General features: G+C 41.5%; 1 protein-coding gene across 1 annotated transcript; it reads right to left on the bottom strand.

Moving 5' to 3' along the window:
• Positions 1-6912: 6912 nt before the first annotated feature.
• On the bottom strand, positions 6913-10192 carry SP5 (Sp5 transcription factor). The gene is made up of 2 exons (XM_069985143.1): positions 10070-10192; positions 6913-8366 (listed from the first exon to the last, which is right to left on the bottom strand). Exons 1-2 carry the CDS (start codon positions 10118-10120, stop codon positions 7293-7295), a joined length of 1125 nt encoding a protein of 374 aa, XP_069841244.1. The 5' UTR covers positions 10121-10192; the 3' UTR covers positions 6913-7292.
• Between the last annotated feature and the right edge of the window lie 2425 nt (positions 10193-12617).

Raw genomic sequence — 12617 nt, 5'->3', positions numbered from 1 at the left:
AAAAGAGAGACATATAAGGGGCAAAGAGGGACAGAGGAACTTGGCTTAAAAGTAGGGACTGTCCCTCCAAAAGCGGGACACTTGGGAGGTATGCATCTGCTGTCATCTTACAGATATATCTGTGCATTTCTGAGATTTAAAGAGGTAGTGCGGTGGTACACATTTATTAACTAAATAACACACATTACAAAGTTATACAACTTTGTAATGTGTATTGTTTAAGTAAATGTCCCCCTTCCCCATGTTCCCCCCACCCCGGAAGTGTGGTGCATTAAACTTAGCGAATTACTGTTGACCCCGGCCGCCATCTTGGGACAATGGCAGCCAGGATCGACAGTAATTTGGTCAATGTAATGCACCACACTTCCGGGGGTGGATGAAACACGGGGAAGGGGGACATTCACTTGAAAAACACACTACAATGTTGTATAACTTTGTAATGTGAGTTATTTAGTGAATAAATGTGTACCACCGCACTACCCTTTTAAGACCAGCACAGAAATGCCCAGTGCAGGGCCGGCATCAGCACAGGGCCTAACTGAGCAAGTCCTGGGGCCCACAGTGTCTCTAGGGGCCCAGAGAGGGAGAGGGGCCTGGTGTTCTAATGTTCAGCCGGCTTACTGTAGTGCAGGGTGAGTAGCTGAACATTAAAAGACACAGGAGACAGAGCAGGACCTGCACAGAGAGAGAAAAGGGTGAAAGACCTGATCACATGATCCGAAGGTCCTCAACCTTACAGTGTGGAGAGCAGCCCAACAAAGAGGAAGAAGATTGAGGTGTAAGTGCTGTGTGTCAGGGTCTGACTGTGTCAGTCAGTCAGTGTCAGTCAGTAATGTGTGTTTGTGTATGTTAGTGATGTCTCAAGCGATGCATAATATGTGGATGATGGGTGCATGGTGGATGGATGAGGAGCCCACTGACGCTTTGTCACCCAAGGGCCTGCAAAAACCTGGAGCACACAAGCATACTGCTTTCTTCTCACTGCATGGTTCCCTACCTCCCAGTGAAGTCGATGGGAGCAGGGCATGTAATGTTGGGGCTGGGTGGTTTTTGCCGTGGAAATTGGCGCAGTGTCTATGTGAAAAAACACATGGCTATTAGCTGTGTGAATATGCCCTTATACATGACACATAGCAGTCTATTGGCATACTATACCTCTCTATGCCTACGGTTTTTTTCTGTCAAATTTATACAGAATCAGAGAGAATAAATCTGTCAGTCGATTGCATGGCGTATTACAGAGCTAATCTCCCCTAGAAGCAGTTCATCTAGTGAAGAATATCTCCATGATACACTGCTGTAGGAAGATGCCATATGGGGAACATGGGAAGACTTTGCACACAATCCCGTCTCTGTGCACGAGGCCTTAGGCTGCTCTCTCATGCCAGTAATAGAGGTTTATTTTAGTAGCCATAATACCCCGATCTTACATGGGGCTAAGTACACCAGATATAAGAAATTTCTCTATGTCATGTCTATAACCTGTCAAAATAAACCAGTATGTAAATGAACGAATGTGAACTTCAGCCGCACTACGTATATACAGTCTGTTCATTATGTAGAACAACAAGGCGCAGCATGTAAGTTAGAATCATACAATACTACGATAGTTATATAAAGAAAGTATATGGCCGTACTACTAAGTCTGGTGGATGTGGAGTATAGTTGATGTATGCTGAATCTTGTAGTCCCACTGACTGACAGAACTAGCTATTGTGGTAGGAAGGAATCGTAGTATTGTATGATTCTAACTTACATGCTGAGCCTTGTTGTTCTACATAACGCACAGACTGTATACGCGTAGCGCGGCTGGAGTTCAAATTCATTCATTGATGTATTTTTGACTGTCGGTTGAATAGGTGACCAATATTCTAGCCTGCAGCTGGGGACAGGGTGGCCACATAGCAGCCATTTGTGTCTTTTTGGTAAGTGCTTCTTGTTGTTCTTGAGATTGTAACAGTATGTAAATGGAAAGATAATAAATCCTCTGTGATATAATTCAAACAATAGGAATCAAACCAGCCCCTATTTCTAGGGAACCTGTCCTAACCTGATGCGTGTGCAGTTGCTTCTGCTGCTTAAAGTTCAGGTAACAATAGATACAACCACGCCAGGTGGTTTCTGTGCACAGGCCCTATTCTGATTCAATATGGCTTGTACACGGAACCGACCCCGCATGGTTGTATCCAGAGTTAAGCGAATTTCCTGCATCAGCTGAGGAAACATCCCGACATGTACGCTGTAATATTAGTCAGGCTATCCCCATAGACACAAGGTAGTCTGTGGCCTAACTTAAACAAGTACTCTGGAGAAACTTTCCAGTACTTATCAACTGCTGTATGTCTTGCAGGAAGTGGTGTATTCTTTCCAGTCTGACACAGCGCTCTCTGCTGCCGCCTGTGTCTGTGTCAGGAATTGTCCAGAGCAGCAGCAAATCCCCATAGAAAACCTCTCCTGCTGTGGACATGGACAGATGTGGCAGCAGAGAGCACTGTGTCAGACTGGAAAGAATACACCACTTCCTGCAGGGCATACACCAGCTGCTAAGTACTGTGCTTCTTGAGATTTTTTAAATAGATATAATTTACAAATCTTTATAACTTGCTGACACCAATTTATTTGAAAACAATTACTTTTCTTTTCAGTACCGATTTAAAGGTCCCCATACACTTTAGAGAAAGGATGGCCAAACCTGCAGACTTCAGTAGATTTTTACAACTCTATAAAGTGAATGATAGCCCCCTGACTCTCCAATGACAGATGATGTTGGGAAAAAAGGAAGGTTAGGAGTATTGGATTGACAATGCCTGACTCTTTTGTTCTTGGAGAGATAAGCTGATGCCAGAGCTGTCTGGCAGCGGCTTACCCTGCTGGGACATTCATGGAAGTGTGTGGTCAGCGTTGGGCCAACTTACCTTTAAAGTGTCAATGACATTACAAAAAACTTTTGAAATGTCAGAGAGACATGTTAAAAGTTTTGAACGCTCCTGGTCTGAGTGATCAGACCCGTACCAATCGGGAGACCAAGCGAGGGGAGGACCGCAGCTGCAGCACAACCACTCTCCACTCTGAGCTAGAAAAAAGAGTCTGACTTATAATGGAGCTCTATGGAGCCCAACTCTGAAGTGTCGTCTTCTCCCCACTTGTTCTCCCGATCAGTATGGGTTAGAACACTCAGACCAGGACCGTTCAAAACTTTTGACATATCTCTATGATGTCTCTATCACATGTCTCTATGATGTCTCTATGACATGTCAGTAGTTTTTGTAACGACAGTGACACTTGAAAATTTCTACTTAACCTGAATACTACATACTATCTGCTGGTGCTCAACTTAAAGGGGTATTCTGATTTCAGTAAATAAATGTTATACAATTGTTCCAATTCCTCATGATTTTCAGGATCCCTGCTTGCTGTCATTCAATAGCAACCTTCACAGATTACTTCCAAGGGATACAAATCTGTCTTGGTCATGTGATGGACACACAGTTACACAGCTCTGCTACCCACACGTGTCCTGCATGTGTCATCATCACATGACTAGGAACGAACTCTATCCACTGCAAGTAAACCACAAAGGTTCCTACCGAGTGACAGCAAGCAGAGGTCTAGAAAACTGCAAGAAACTGAAAATTGTATAACTCATTATAGAGAGAGTTATTTTTAGAAACCAGAACAAGAATTACATTATATAGATTTAATTTTATTATCGGTGGCTGAAGAAGTTAAATGCAACCCTAGAGAGGCCATGTTCACATGCTGTCAAAGACCGGCTGTTCTCTGAAAAGATCATCCCGGCCGGAACTGCAGTACCGGCCGGGTGATCTTTAGTGCAGCAAAGTTCTGATGCGGGCGCATCCATGGGCACCCGCAGCAGAACTTCCCACTGCACACAATAGAGCGTATGGCCGGAGCCGCTCGCTCTATTGTGTAAACTGATAAGGTTTTCTGCGGCCACTATTCACTGAATAGCGGCCACAGAAAACTGAGATGTCATTGTTTGTTGTGCTGCTAGGGATGCCGGCGGGAGCGTATACTTTGTGTATATGCTCCGGCGGGGATCCCATAGGCAGCAAAGGCATGTATATTTTTAGAAAATATACGTTGTGTGAACATAGCCCTAGGCCATAGACTGTATCCATGTTTTCCAGGACTCTCTAGGATTAAATCCAACTTCTTTAGCCACCGGTATTCAAATGCCGAACGATCCGACTCCAGCATGCTCCAGTTGCGCTCATCTAGGATTTAAAGACTGGATAGACTGAGATAAAATAGTTAACCCCTAGGAGGGGGGGGGCAGGGATTTTTTTTTTGGACTTTCCACCAGTAACACAATAGTCAAGGCCGATTTACACAGGACGATTATCAGCAAACAGGAACTAAAAGGGGCGATGATCAGCAATCAGACGGGTGACAAATTGCTCATTTGTCACCTTATCACATATTTTTTGCAGGTATTTACATCATAAATTATAAATTAGTCGGACGCTCATCTTCCTGTGTAACCCACAATGTGCAGGTGACTTTGCTGGTATTAATAGGCCAGATGAACCATCCAGTGATGGTTCATAATTGATTGACTGATCGATGATTGAACCCTGCAGACTAAATCCAATCTCGCTGATCTGCGCTGTATTGCCCCACTAGCCGGACCATGTAAAGCGTCCTTAGCCGCTTCCCATGCCACAATGGCTGATAACAATAAACAACACATTGCATTCAACTGCAAAGACAGCAAATACTGTAAGTTCTCCTTATGTCGCCTTTGTATCATTATTATCGCACTACAACATTTGATGACATTTAAATTAAACTCTTCTTTACTGAAGTCTTAGGTGCACAATCAGTTTTAGTCACTAGATAAATTGTTCACAAATAATTTCAGCCTAGTAGATTTACAAAAAGAGTGCAAAATGCAACATATGGGGAAAGGCATGCTGCAACACAGGAAGCACAGGGTATTGGTTCTGTCCATGGTTTAGGTGGCTTCAGTCCTAGGCTATGGCCCCACTTCGGGAACATATCGGGGAAGGTGGCCATCTCATAACATAGATGCCCGCTTGTAATGATCATGGTCGTTCAAGGTCATCAACGAGACGGCCAAACTTGCCTCATATGTTCCTAAAGTGGGAACATAGCCCATGGATGTAATACATGTATTTTCTCAGTAACTGATGTCATCAAAGTCCATAAAACCTGAAACGTGACTGCAGTCAACTCTGATATTCAACGAACCCCTTCACCCCCATGTCACACAAAGGTTAGAGTCAGCTCTTTAGCTTCTACTCACACTTATATTAATCTCTTTCCACAGTACTTGCCTAGTATAGTCTGCCAGGCTATTCGTGCCAATGGAAACCCCAAAGGAAACAGGACTGACCCAATTATAAGTCAGTGGGATCCACCAAGATTTGTTGGGGACCCCTTCAAAAATAGATCCAACACATAAAGCGACTACAAAAACGAGAGCTACATCCAATTATATGGTGTCACCCTAACATTGTGGGCATCCTGAAAGCTGATATGCTTTATATTTCACAATAATGGTGATGGGATGAAGACTTTTTGATGCAGATTTTGATGCTTTTGAGCCAAATACAGAAGTGGATAAACATGACCCATGAGGGGGAATTCATCACCAAAAAAACGGTATAAAATTTTGCTCAATTTTGCAAATTTTTATGCAGATAAGCAATTGCACAAAAATTTGTGACAATTATTTTTGTCAAAACCTACGCAAACACTATTGATAAGTTTTTGTCTCCCCCCCCCCCCTCCCCCGCCCCTTTAAAGTTTTTTTCCCCTCCTGGATCCCTTATAAACATTAAGCATTAAGACTTTTTTTTGGCTCTATATTGCAAACAGCTCCCTAGATCTCAGCTTCCTGGATACCCCTGAGAGTAACAGAGGTTTGGTGCAATATTGAAGTAAACTGCAGTCACATAGGAATTTTTAGGTTTTGAGTTGACTTATGTGTGAGGGTATGTTCACACTCTGTGGAACCGCTGCAGATTTTTTGCAACTGATCTGTTTAGTGGAGAAACGCAGCATATTTTCAGCAGATCCACGATGTGTGAACATATCCTAAGGGTAAGCTCACACATGCAGATTTGCTGCAGTATCTGCAATCAAACAAATACATATACACAACCAGTTGCAGATGTGATGCAGAAAATCTGCATGTGTGAACTTACCCTAAAGGCTCTGTTCACTGAAATAGCTTCTCTTATAATTGCACAACCATAACTGATACAGTTTGTGCATCCATTATATTATGTTTCCATATAACTATGATGAAAATTAAGAGTACAATGGGATACCCAACACTATGTCTTCCACTGCATTTTTACTTTACAGTGTTTTTTGGAGTTTTTGAGCAAAAATGCTTCCCATGAGCTGTTTCAATGTGAACAGAGTCTAAATGATATAGCATGGACTTGATATTTTGTTAATTCGAAGGTGAGAAGACATGTTCTAAAGTTTCAAAAAAGCCTAAAAAAGGAAGATATGCTTCCACTCCGACTGTACAGGCAAGCACATACCCTGGGCAAAAAACAGACACAAGTTAACATTGTACATAGCTGCAAGAAGCTAATGGCACAATTACAATAATAGAAGATATATTGCTATAGGCAAGTTCTCCACTGGACCAATTTTCGTCAACGCTGATATATAAGATATATCAATAATAATACAAGGGATGGAATAGAAAACACTAAGTCTTTACGGAATTATGCAAAAATTATGGAAGGAAAGAAGGAGCAACATCCAAAAGAACAAAAGCCGAGAATTAGAATTAAGAAATTAGCAAGAAAAATAACCCAAACAGTTTCTGTATAATAAACGGTAAAGAGACATGTGGCAACAGAAATTGAAATTTAGACAGAGCCAATTTGGCGGTGATTCCGGGAGAACAAGAAACTTCATTGTTTATTTGAAAGTGAAACTTTTTTTTTTTTTTATGTCCCATTTACAAAATCAATATTGTACGCTGCAACGGAGGGGAGAGAAGAGCTGAAGAAGTTTTACAAACACATTAAATAGTCTGCTGGGAAACAATGAAGGTTTTCGGAGCGAGTCATTATAGATTACACCAAGTTTAATTACACTTTGAACAGAAATATACAAATCCTCGGGTTTCTCAGAAAGATCCAGTAAAAAAAAAAAATGGAAGATTTGCTTTGAGTAAGAATGTGACAAGTATTGTGCTTTGATACATTTGGGGTTGGTCAATACTCCAATAAATCAGTATTCAAGTATATTGCACTGTAGAAAAATCCATGAAGCCTCCTCTAGTGGTCTCTGCTCGGCTCCTGTTTGACTGTCCTCTCGACCCCTTTGATCTTTTTATTTTGATGGGTTTTCACGTGTTTGGCCAGATGATCGCTTCTCATGAATCTTTTTCCACATTCCGAACAGACAAACCTCTTTTCACCCGTATGAGTCCGTAAGTGCCTTTGTAGCTCATCGGATCTGGTGAAACTTTTGCCACAGAATAACCAGTTGCAAATAAAGGGTCTCTCTCCCGAGTGCCACCTTAGGTGGGCCTTTAGGTGTGACGTTTTACCATATACTTTTCCACAACCGGGGATGTGGCAGATGTGCTGTTTCTTCTTTCCTGGCTCATCTGGTCCACTGGAGGATTGACAGTTCGGACATCTACACCTTCTGCATCTCCTGGCAGTAGCCAATGGGGATTTAGTCTGCAGGAGAGCAGCAATTTGGGTCTGGTATTGTGCAAAGTCTGAATGTCCTAAAACTAAACTTCTCTGGATAGGAAACCGGTGATGAGCATGAGAAAGTGGAGATGGGTGGGTGACGGGGGTAGACTGTTGAATGCTCCACCATGGGATATCCTCTGCTGCATTGGGGGACAGTTGTCTCGGTTGCTGATGTATCAGGTTGGAATGACCTGGTACAAATCCATGGATTGCAGTTGCGATAGGTGCGGCAGGAGGATAAGGAACAGAAGGAACATAGGTGGACTGGCAATTAGGTGACTGAAAAGCAGCCATTGGAGAAGGTAACATTTTGACTGGGGAAAATTCATAAGGGTAGGAAGGGTCAGCAGGTGGAGTCAGGGGTAGCTCATGAGTAACAAATGTAGACTGGATGTGAGATGGGAGCTGATTTTTGGAGGCAGTAAGTCCAAGACTGTTATGTGCCTGAATGCCACCTGGAGAGTGCGATGAAATGTCATTAGTCCATGGGTGGAAAATCCTTGAGGGAGATCCAAGGGTCGGATCATAAGGAACCTGAAGAAAGTCCGCGCCACTTCCTGGTTGACCTATACGACTACATGTAGCTGCCAGGAGAGCCAGCGGGGAATGTTTAGTGACGTCTGGTGAGGCGCTGGGTGTCCTGTCCTGTAATGGAGAACGTGTTCAGTTTACAAAGGATACATTGGTTGAGATGAGATCTACAGACAGACACACAGATGATAGATAATAGATAGACAGACAGATTGTAGATAGATAGATAGATAGACAGACAGACAGACAGACAGACAGATGATAGATAGATAGATAGATAGATAGATAGATAGATAGATAGATAGAATCAAAGAACTATTGATCATTCAGGAAAATAGTTCACCAAAAACTTTTTGATTTGATAGCCACTAATGATTCATCCTTATAGTCAAGTCCCCAGACATGGGATGGGGTGAATTTTGCTTTATAGCCAATAAAAAAGTTCCCCATCGTCCCCAGGTAAATGCCTGGATCAGCCTAATTCCTATTCAGCCCAATATTCTGCAGCTCAGTGTGACATATTAAGACTTGGGGAATGTGAGAAGTAAGGACAGTGCATTATACTGACAGGCGCACCTAGAAGTCTATTAGAGAACCTTACTTTTATACTTTCATATTTGATCTATTAATCATTCCAGTATTATATGCTCTACGTGTCCCATATAATCCCATTTTTATCAAACTTGTTAAATCAATTTGACATCAACCGTAGAGAATGTGAATTCTGACACGGGTAAAATACTGGATTGTATTAAGGATATAGAGAACTTTTTTTTTTTGCCCAGTTAGAAACAGGCATTATTATATTTCCTAATCCTACTATCTATTATTCTGCCTGTAATTGTCACTGTCCATTCTGGTATAGAACTTTAATTTAACTTTTTTGGCTATAAAAAAATCTTTAAATAAAAGTATGTAATGTGATAGATGAGTAATATGTCTGACAGTCCCTTCTTTTTAGCAGCATATAGGATAGTGAGGCTTATAAGGTGTCCTGGTACAAATGATGGGTCTACTGCTCCTATTGCTTTTAAGGTGTTCACTTAGTATGTATGGGAGCACAACCTGAAACTTTTCTTGTACTTTTGTTGTTACTGTAGCTTATTTAAGGCTATCTATATCTTCATCTTCAACTTAAAATTCTAAAAAGTTAATGAATTTTATAATATGATACTTGTTACTGAAGTTTTATAACTTAGTGGGATAAAGGTATATCAAGCTAGGAATATAGATGCTAGAAATATAGAATATTGATAGATGATAGATAGATAGATAGATAGATAGATAGATAGATAGATAGATAGATAGATAGGAGACAGATAGATAGATTATAGATAGATACAAGATAAATAGATAGATAGATAGATAGATAGATAATAGATAGATAGATAGATTGATAATAGATTGATAGATATGATATAGATATTAGATTCAATAAATACGCCGCTATTCCTATATCCCATTATATTATAACATAACTATAGGCACATGTACATATAATAAAAAATTGTAAAATTCATTCAAATAACTATTTGGGAAACATAACATTCACCAAATGACATCACCCCCCGTGTCCTATGTAAAAGAAACTTTGATAAAGTTAATCCATATATATTTAACAATTCTCAATTTCTCCCCAATAGTAATATACAATTCCTTATATCTGAAAACACTATATCTAAAACGCACAATTTGTTATAGCCGTGTTCTGTGTAGTCACTCTTTGGCGAAAAAAAAAAAAAAGTTGCTTTGGCAATGGCTACAACCTGTTGTTCACTAAGCGGCATCGCTACCTGCGAAGGTGAAGTCCCACTGACCTGTAGGAATGCCTGGAGCGAGTCGTTCCTTAGTACAGCTACTGCAGCCATGGTGTTGCTCCTGCAGCCGGGCACTGTGATGGACAGCACACTGCTGAAGATGCATGGAGGAAACCCCTTTACTCAGTGACTTCCCACCCAGTAAGTGCCAGGTTGTTTGTTTGGTACTTGGCTGTGTGCAGGTTGATGCTCCTCCTGCCTCCCCTCCCTTCCAGCAGCCTCTTGACTGACTGCAGTGGGAGCACCTCCAAGAATTTGATAAGGACTTTGCTGGGCCGCCAGCCAGTCACAGCCCGGGCTCTGTCCCTTTGAAGTTCCCAGCTGCCCAATCATCAAAGCACAGCAGCTCTTTCACAAGAGAAAGCAAATCCTTTGAATGTACAAAAGCTCCTACCGAGTGTTTGTTGGTCTGGATAAAAGAACTGATTATTACAGGGGGTGGAAAGGGAGGTGATAAAGGCGGGACAATTAATGAACTAATCACTATGTGGGAAATGTATATACACAAATAATTGGATTTTCTTGATCAAAGGGACCCTCAGCTCCTGAAGACCCCGCGCCGCTTGTCCACAAGCCTGGAGCCCCCTCCTCTGTGCTTTTTGTAATTAAGGATTTGTAGCAAAGAGACAATCACCCTTTGTTATTAGAGGATGGAGATGGGTTTTTATACTCTCTTGGGTGGATTGGGATGATAATGTCATGTACTCGCTCCTCAAGTTCCTTCTTTCTTTAAGTACTGTTGTGAGGAAGTGGGGGAACGTCCCGGGAATGAATGTATCGGTATCGGAAGGTTTGTGCCGAAGATATTTTGCTTCCAAATGTATCTCTAGAAAAATTTTAGTAACGGTGTATAGATAAAGTCATAAAGTGACTGCTGCAAAGCTGCTTCCCCTTGTTTATCACCATGGTACCCAACCTGGTTGCCACCATCAACTACCTAAAGCTGGGAGTTTGATCAGTCACAATGTGGCCAACCAAGCGTCCATGGGATCACTCATGCCAGGCTAAACTGGCCAATCACTGTGAGCCGGTGCAAATAATCGGCAGAATTTGGCCGATCATGCCTTTTACACTTATTTCTTCAGTTGATCATAATGGAAAAAAATCCTACATGATGTCTATGGCCAGTTATACAAATACAAAGTTACATGGTCCCTAGTTTTCATGTCATTCTTACCTTCTGTAGGCACTGAGGAGATGCAAAGGGCAAGGAGGCTTGTTGGTTGTCCAAGCTGAACCATTGGTCCCATAGACTTTAAACAGACTGACTGAGGGTACTATTACACCAAGTGATTTTTTGACGACTAAAGATTAACAATCTTAAATGGCCGCTACGGCATACAACCCAAAATCATTCACCCAATTACCCAGAACGATGATCGTTATTTATGATTGTTCTTGCGGTCATTTAGTCGTCGCTATTGCGTACAAATTTAGCTATCACTTCTTATTCCACCGAACGATTTGCGAACGATCAAAGGATAAAAATAGGTCCAGATCCTATTAAACGATCAACGATTTCTCGTTGGTCGTTTAATCGTTGTCTGCTATTACATGAAACGATTATCTGAACGATCTAACGATTTTTTGAACTATAATCCTCCCGTAGAATAGGGCCCTGACACTCGATTTAAACACCTCCCTACCGTGAATATGAAGTAAGGAGGAAATGGAGACAAGGGACTCCTTTTCTTTTGATTAGTGAGAGTCCCAGCTATTTATTTTTATAAGTAGCCTAGGCTAAAAGAAAGGTGCACTCACCTTCCCCCGTTCCAATGGTACCCGGTCCCCACTGCTTAACACAAGAATATACCTGCTGTGCCAAATCACTTACTGCAGCAATGACCTGCCCGGTACTCTGGTAACAAAAAAAAGTTTTAAATCAACTGGTGTTAGAAAGTTATACAGATATGTAAATAACTTGTATGTAAAAAATCTCCAGTCTTCCTGTACTTATCAGCTACTGTATTTCCTGCAGGAAGTGGAGTTTCTCTCGAGTCTCACACAATGCTCTCTTCTGCCACCTCTGTCCATGTCAGGAACTGTCCAGAGCAGGAGAGGTTTTCTATGGTGATTTGCTGCTCTGGACAGTTCCTGACATGGACAGAGGTGGCAGCAGAGAGCACTATGTCAGAGGGGAAAGAATACACTGACATACACTGAGGGGAAAGGATATTTTTTCATAGAAGTAATTTACAAAACTGTATAGCTTTCTGACACCAGTTGATTTGAAAACAAGTTTTCTTTTTCGTCGTAGTACCCCTTTAAGAGGAGAACAGGAAGTGGTGAGCAGCAGGGACTAAGCACCTTAATGGATGACCACGACAAGTTAGTAGACATTTTTTTAAATCCAACTTGGCTAATCACCGAACATCCCCTTTAAGGCTCATTCATGTGGCAACTTTATGTACATAGATCCCTTATACACATGCCTTAGACATTCATCACGGTGTATCAGTGGCCATACATACATAAGCAGCCCCTCATATATATAAAAAAATGTAATTGAATGTAATAGTTTGTCTTGACCTTTGTTAACATCCTCCAG

This window comes from Dendropsophus ebraccatus, chromosome 9 (genome assembly GCF_027789765.1).
Source record: "Dendropsophus ebraccatus isolate aDenEbr1 chromosome 9, aDenEbr1.pat, whole genome shotgun sequence".
Taxonomy (NCBI): domain Eukaryota; kingdom Metazoa; phylum Chordata; class Amphibia; order Anura; family Hylidae; genus Dendropsophus; species Dendropsophus ebraccatus.
This window is presented reverse-complemented; position numbering and strand designations above follow the sequence as displayed.

Excerpts from the sequence above, each read along its gene's own strand:
- SP5 (XM_069985143.1), bottom strand. The coding sequence starts at position 10,120 with ATGGCTGCAGTAGCTGTACTAAGGAACGACTCGCTCCAGGCATTCCTA. Across the intron at positions 8,367-10,069 it reads CGCTCCAGGCATTCCTACAG|GACAGGACACCCAGCGCCTC; the intron begins GTCAGTGGGACT and ends TCTCCATTACAG.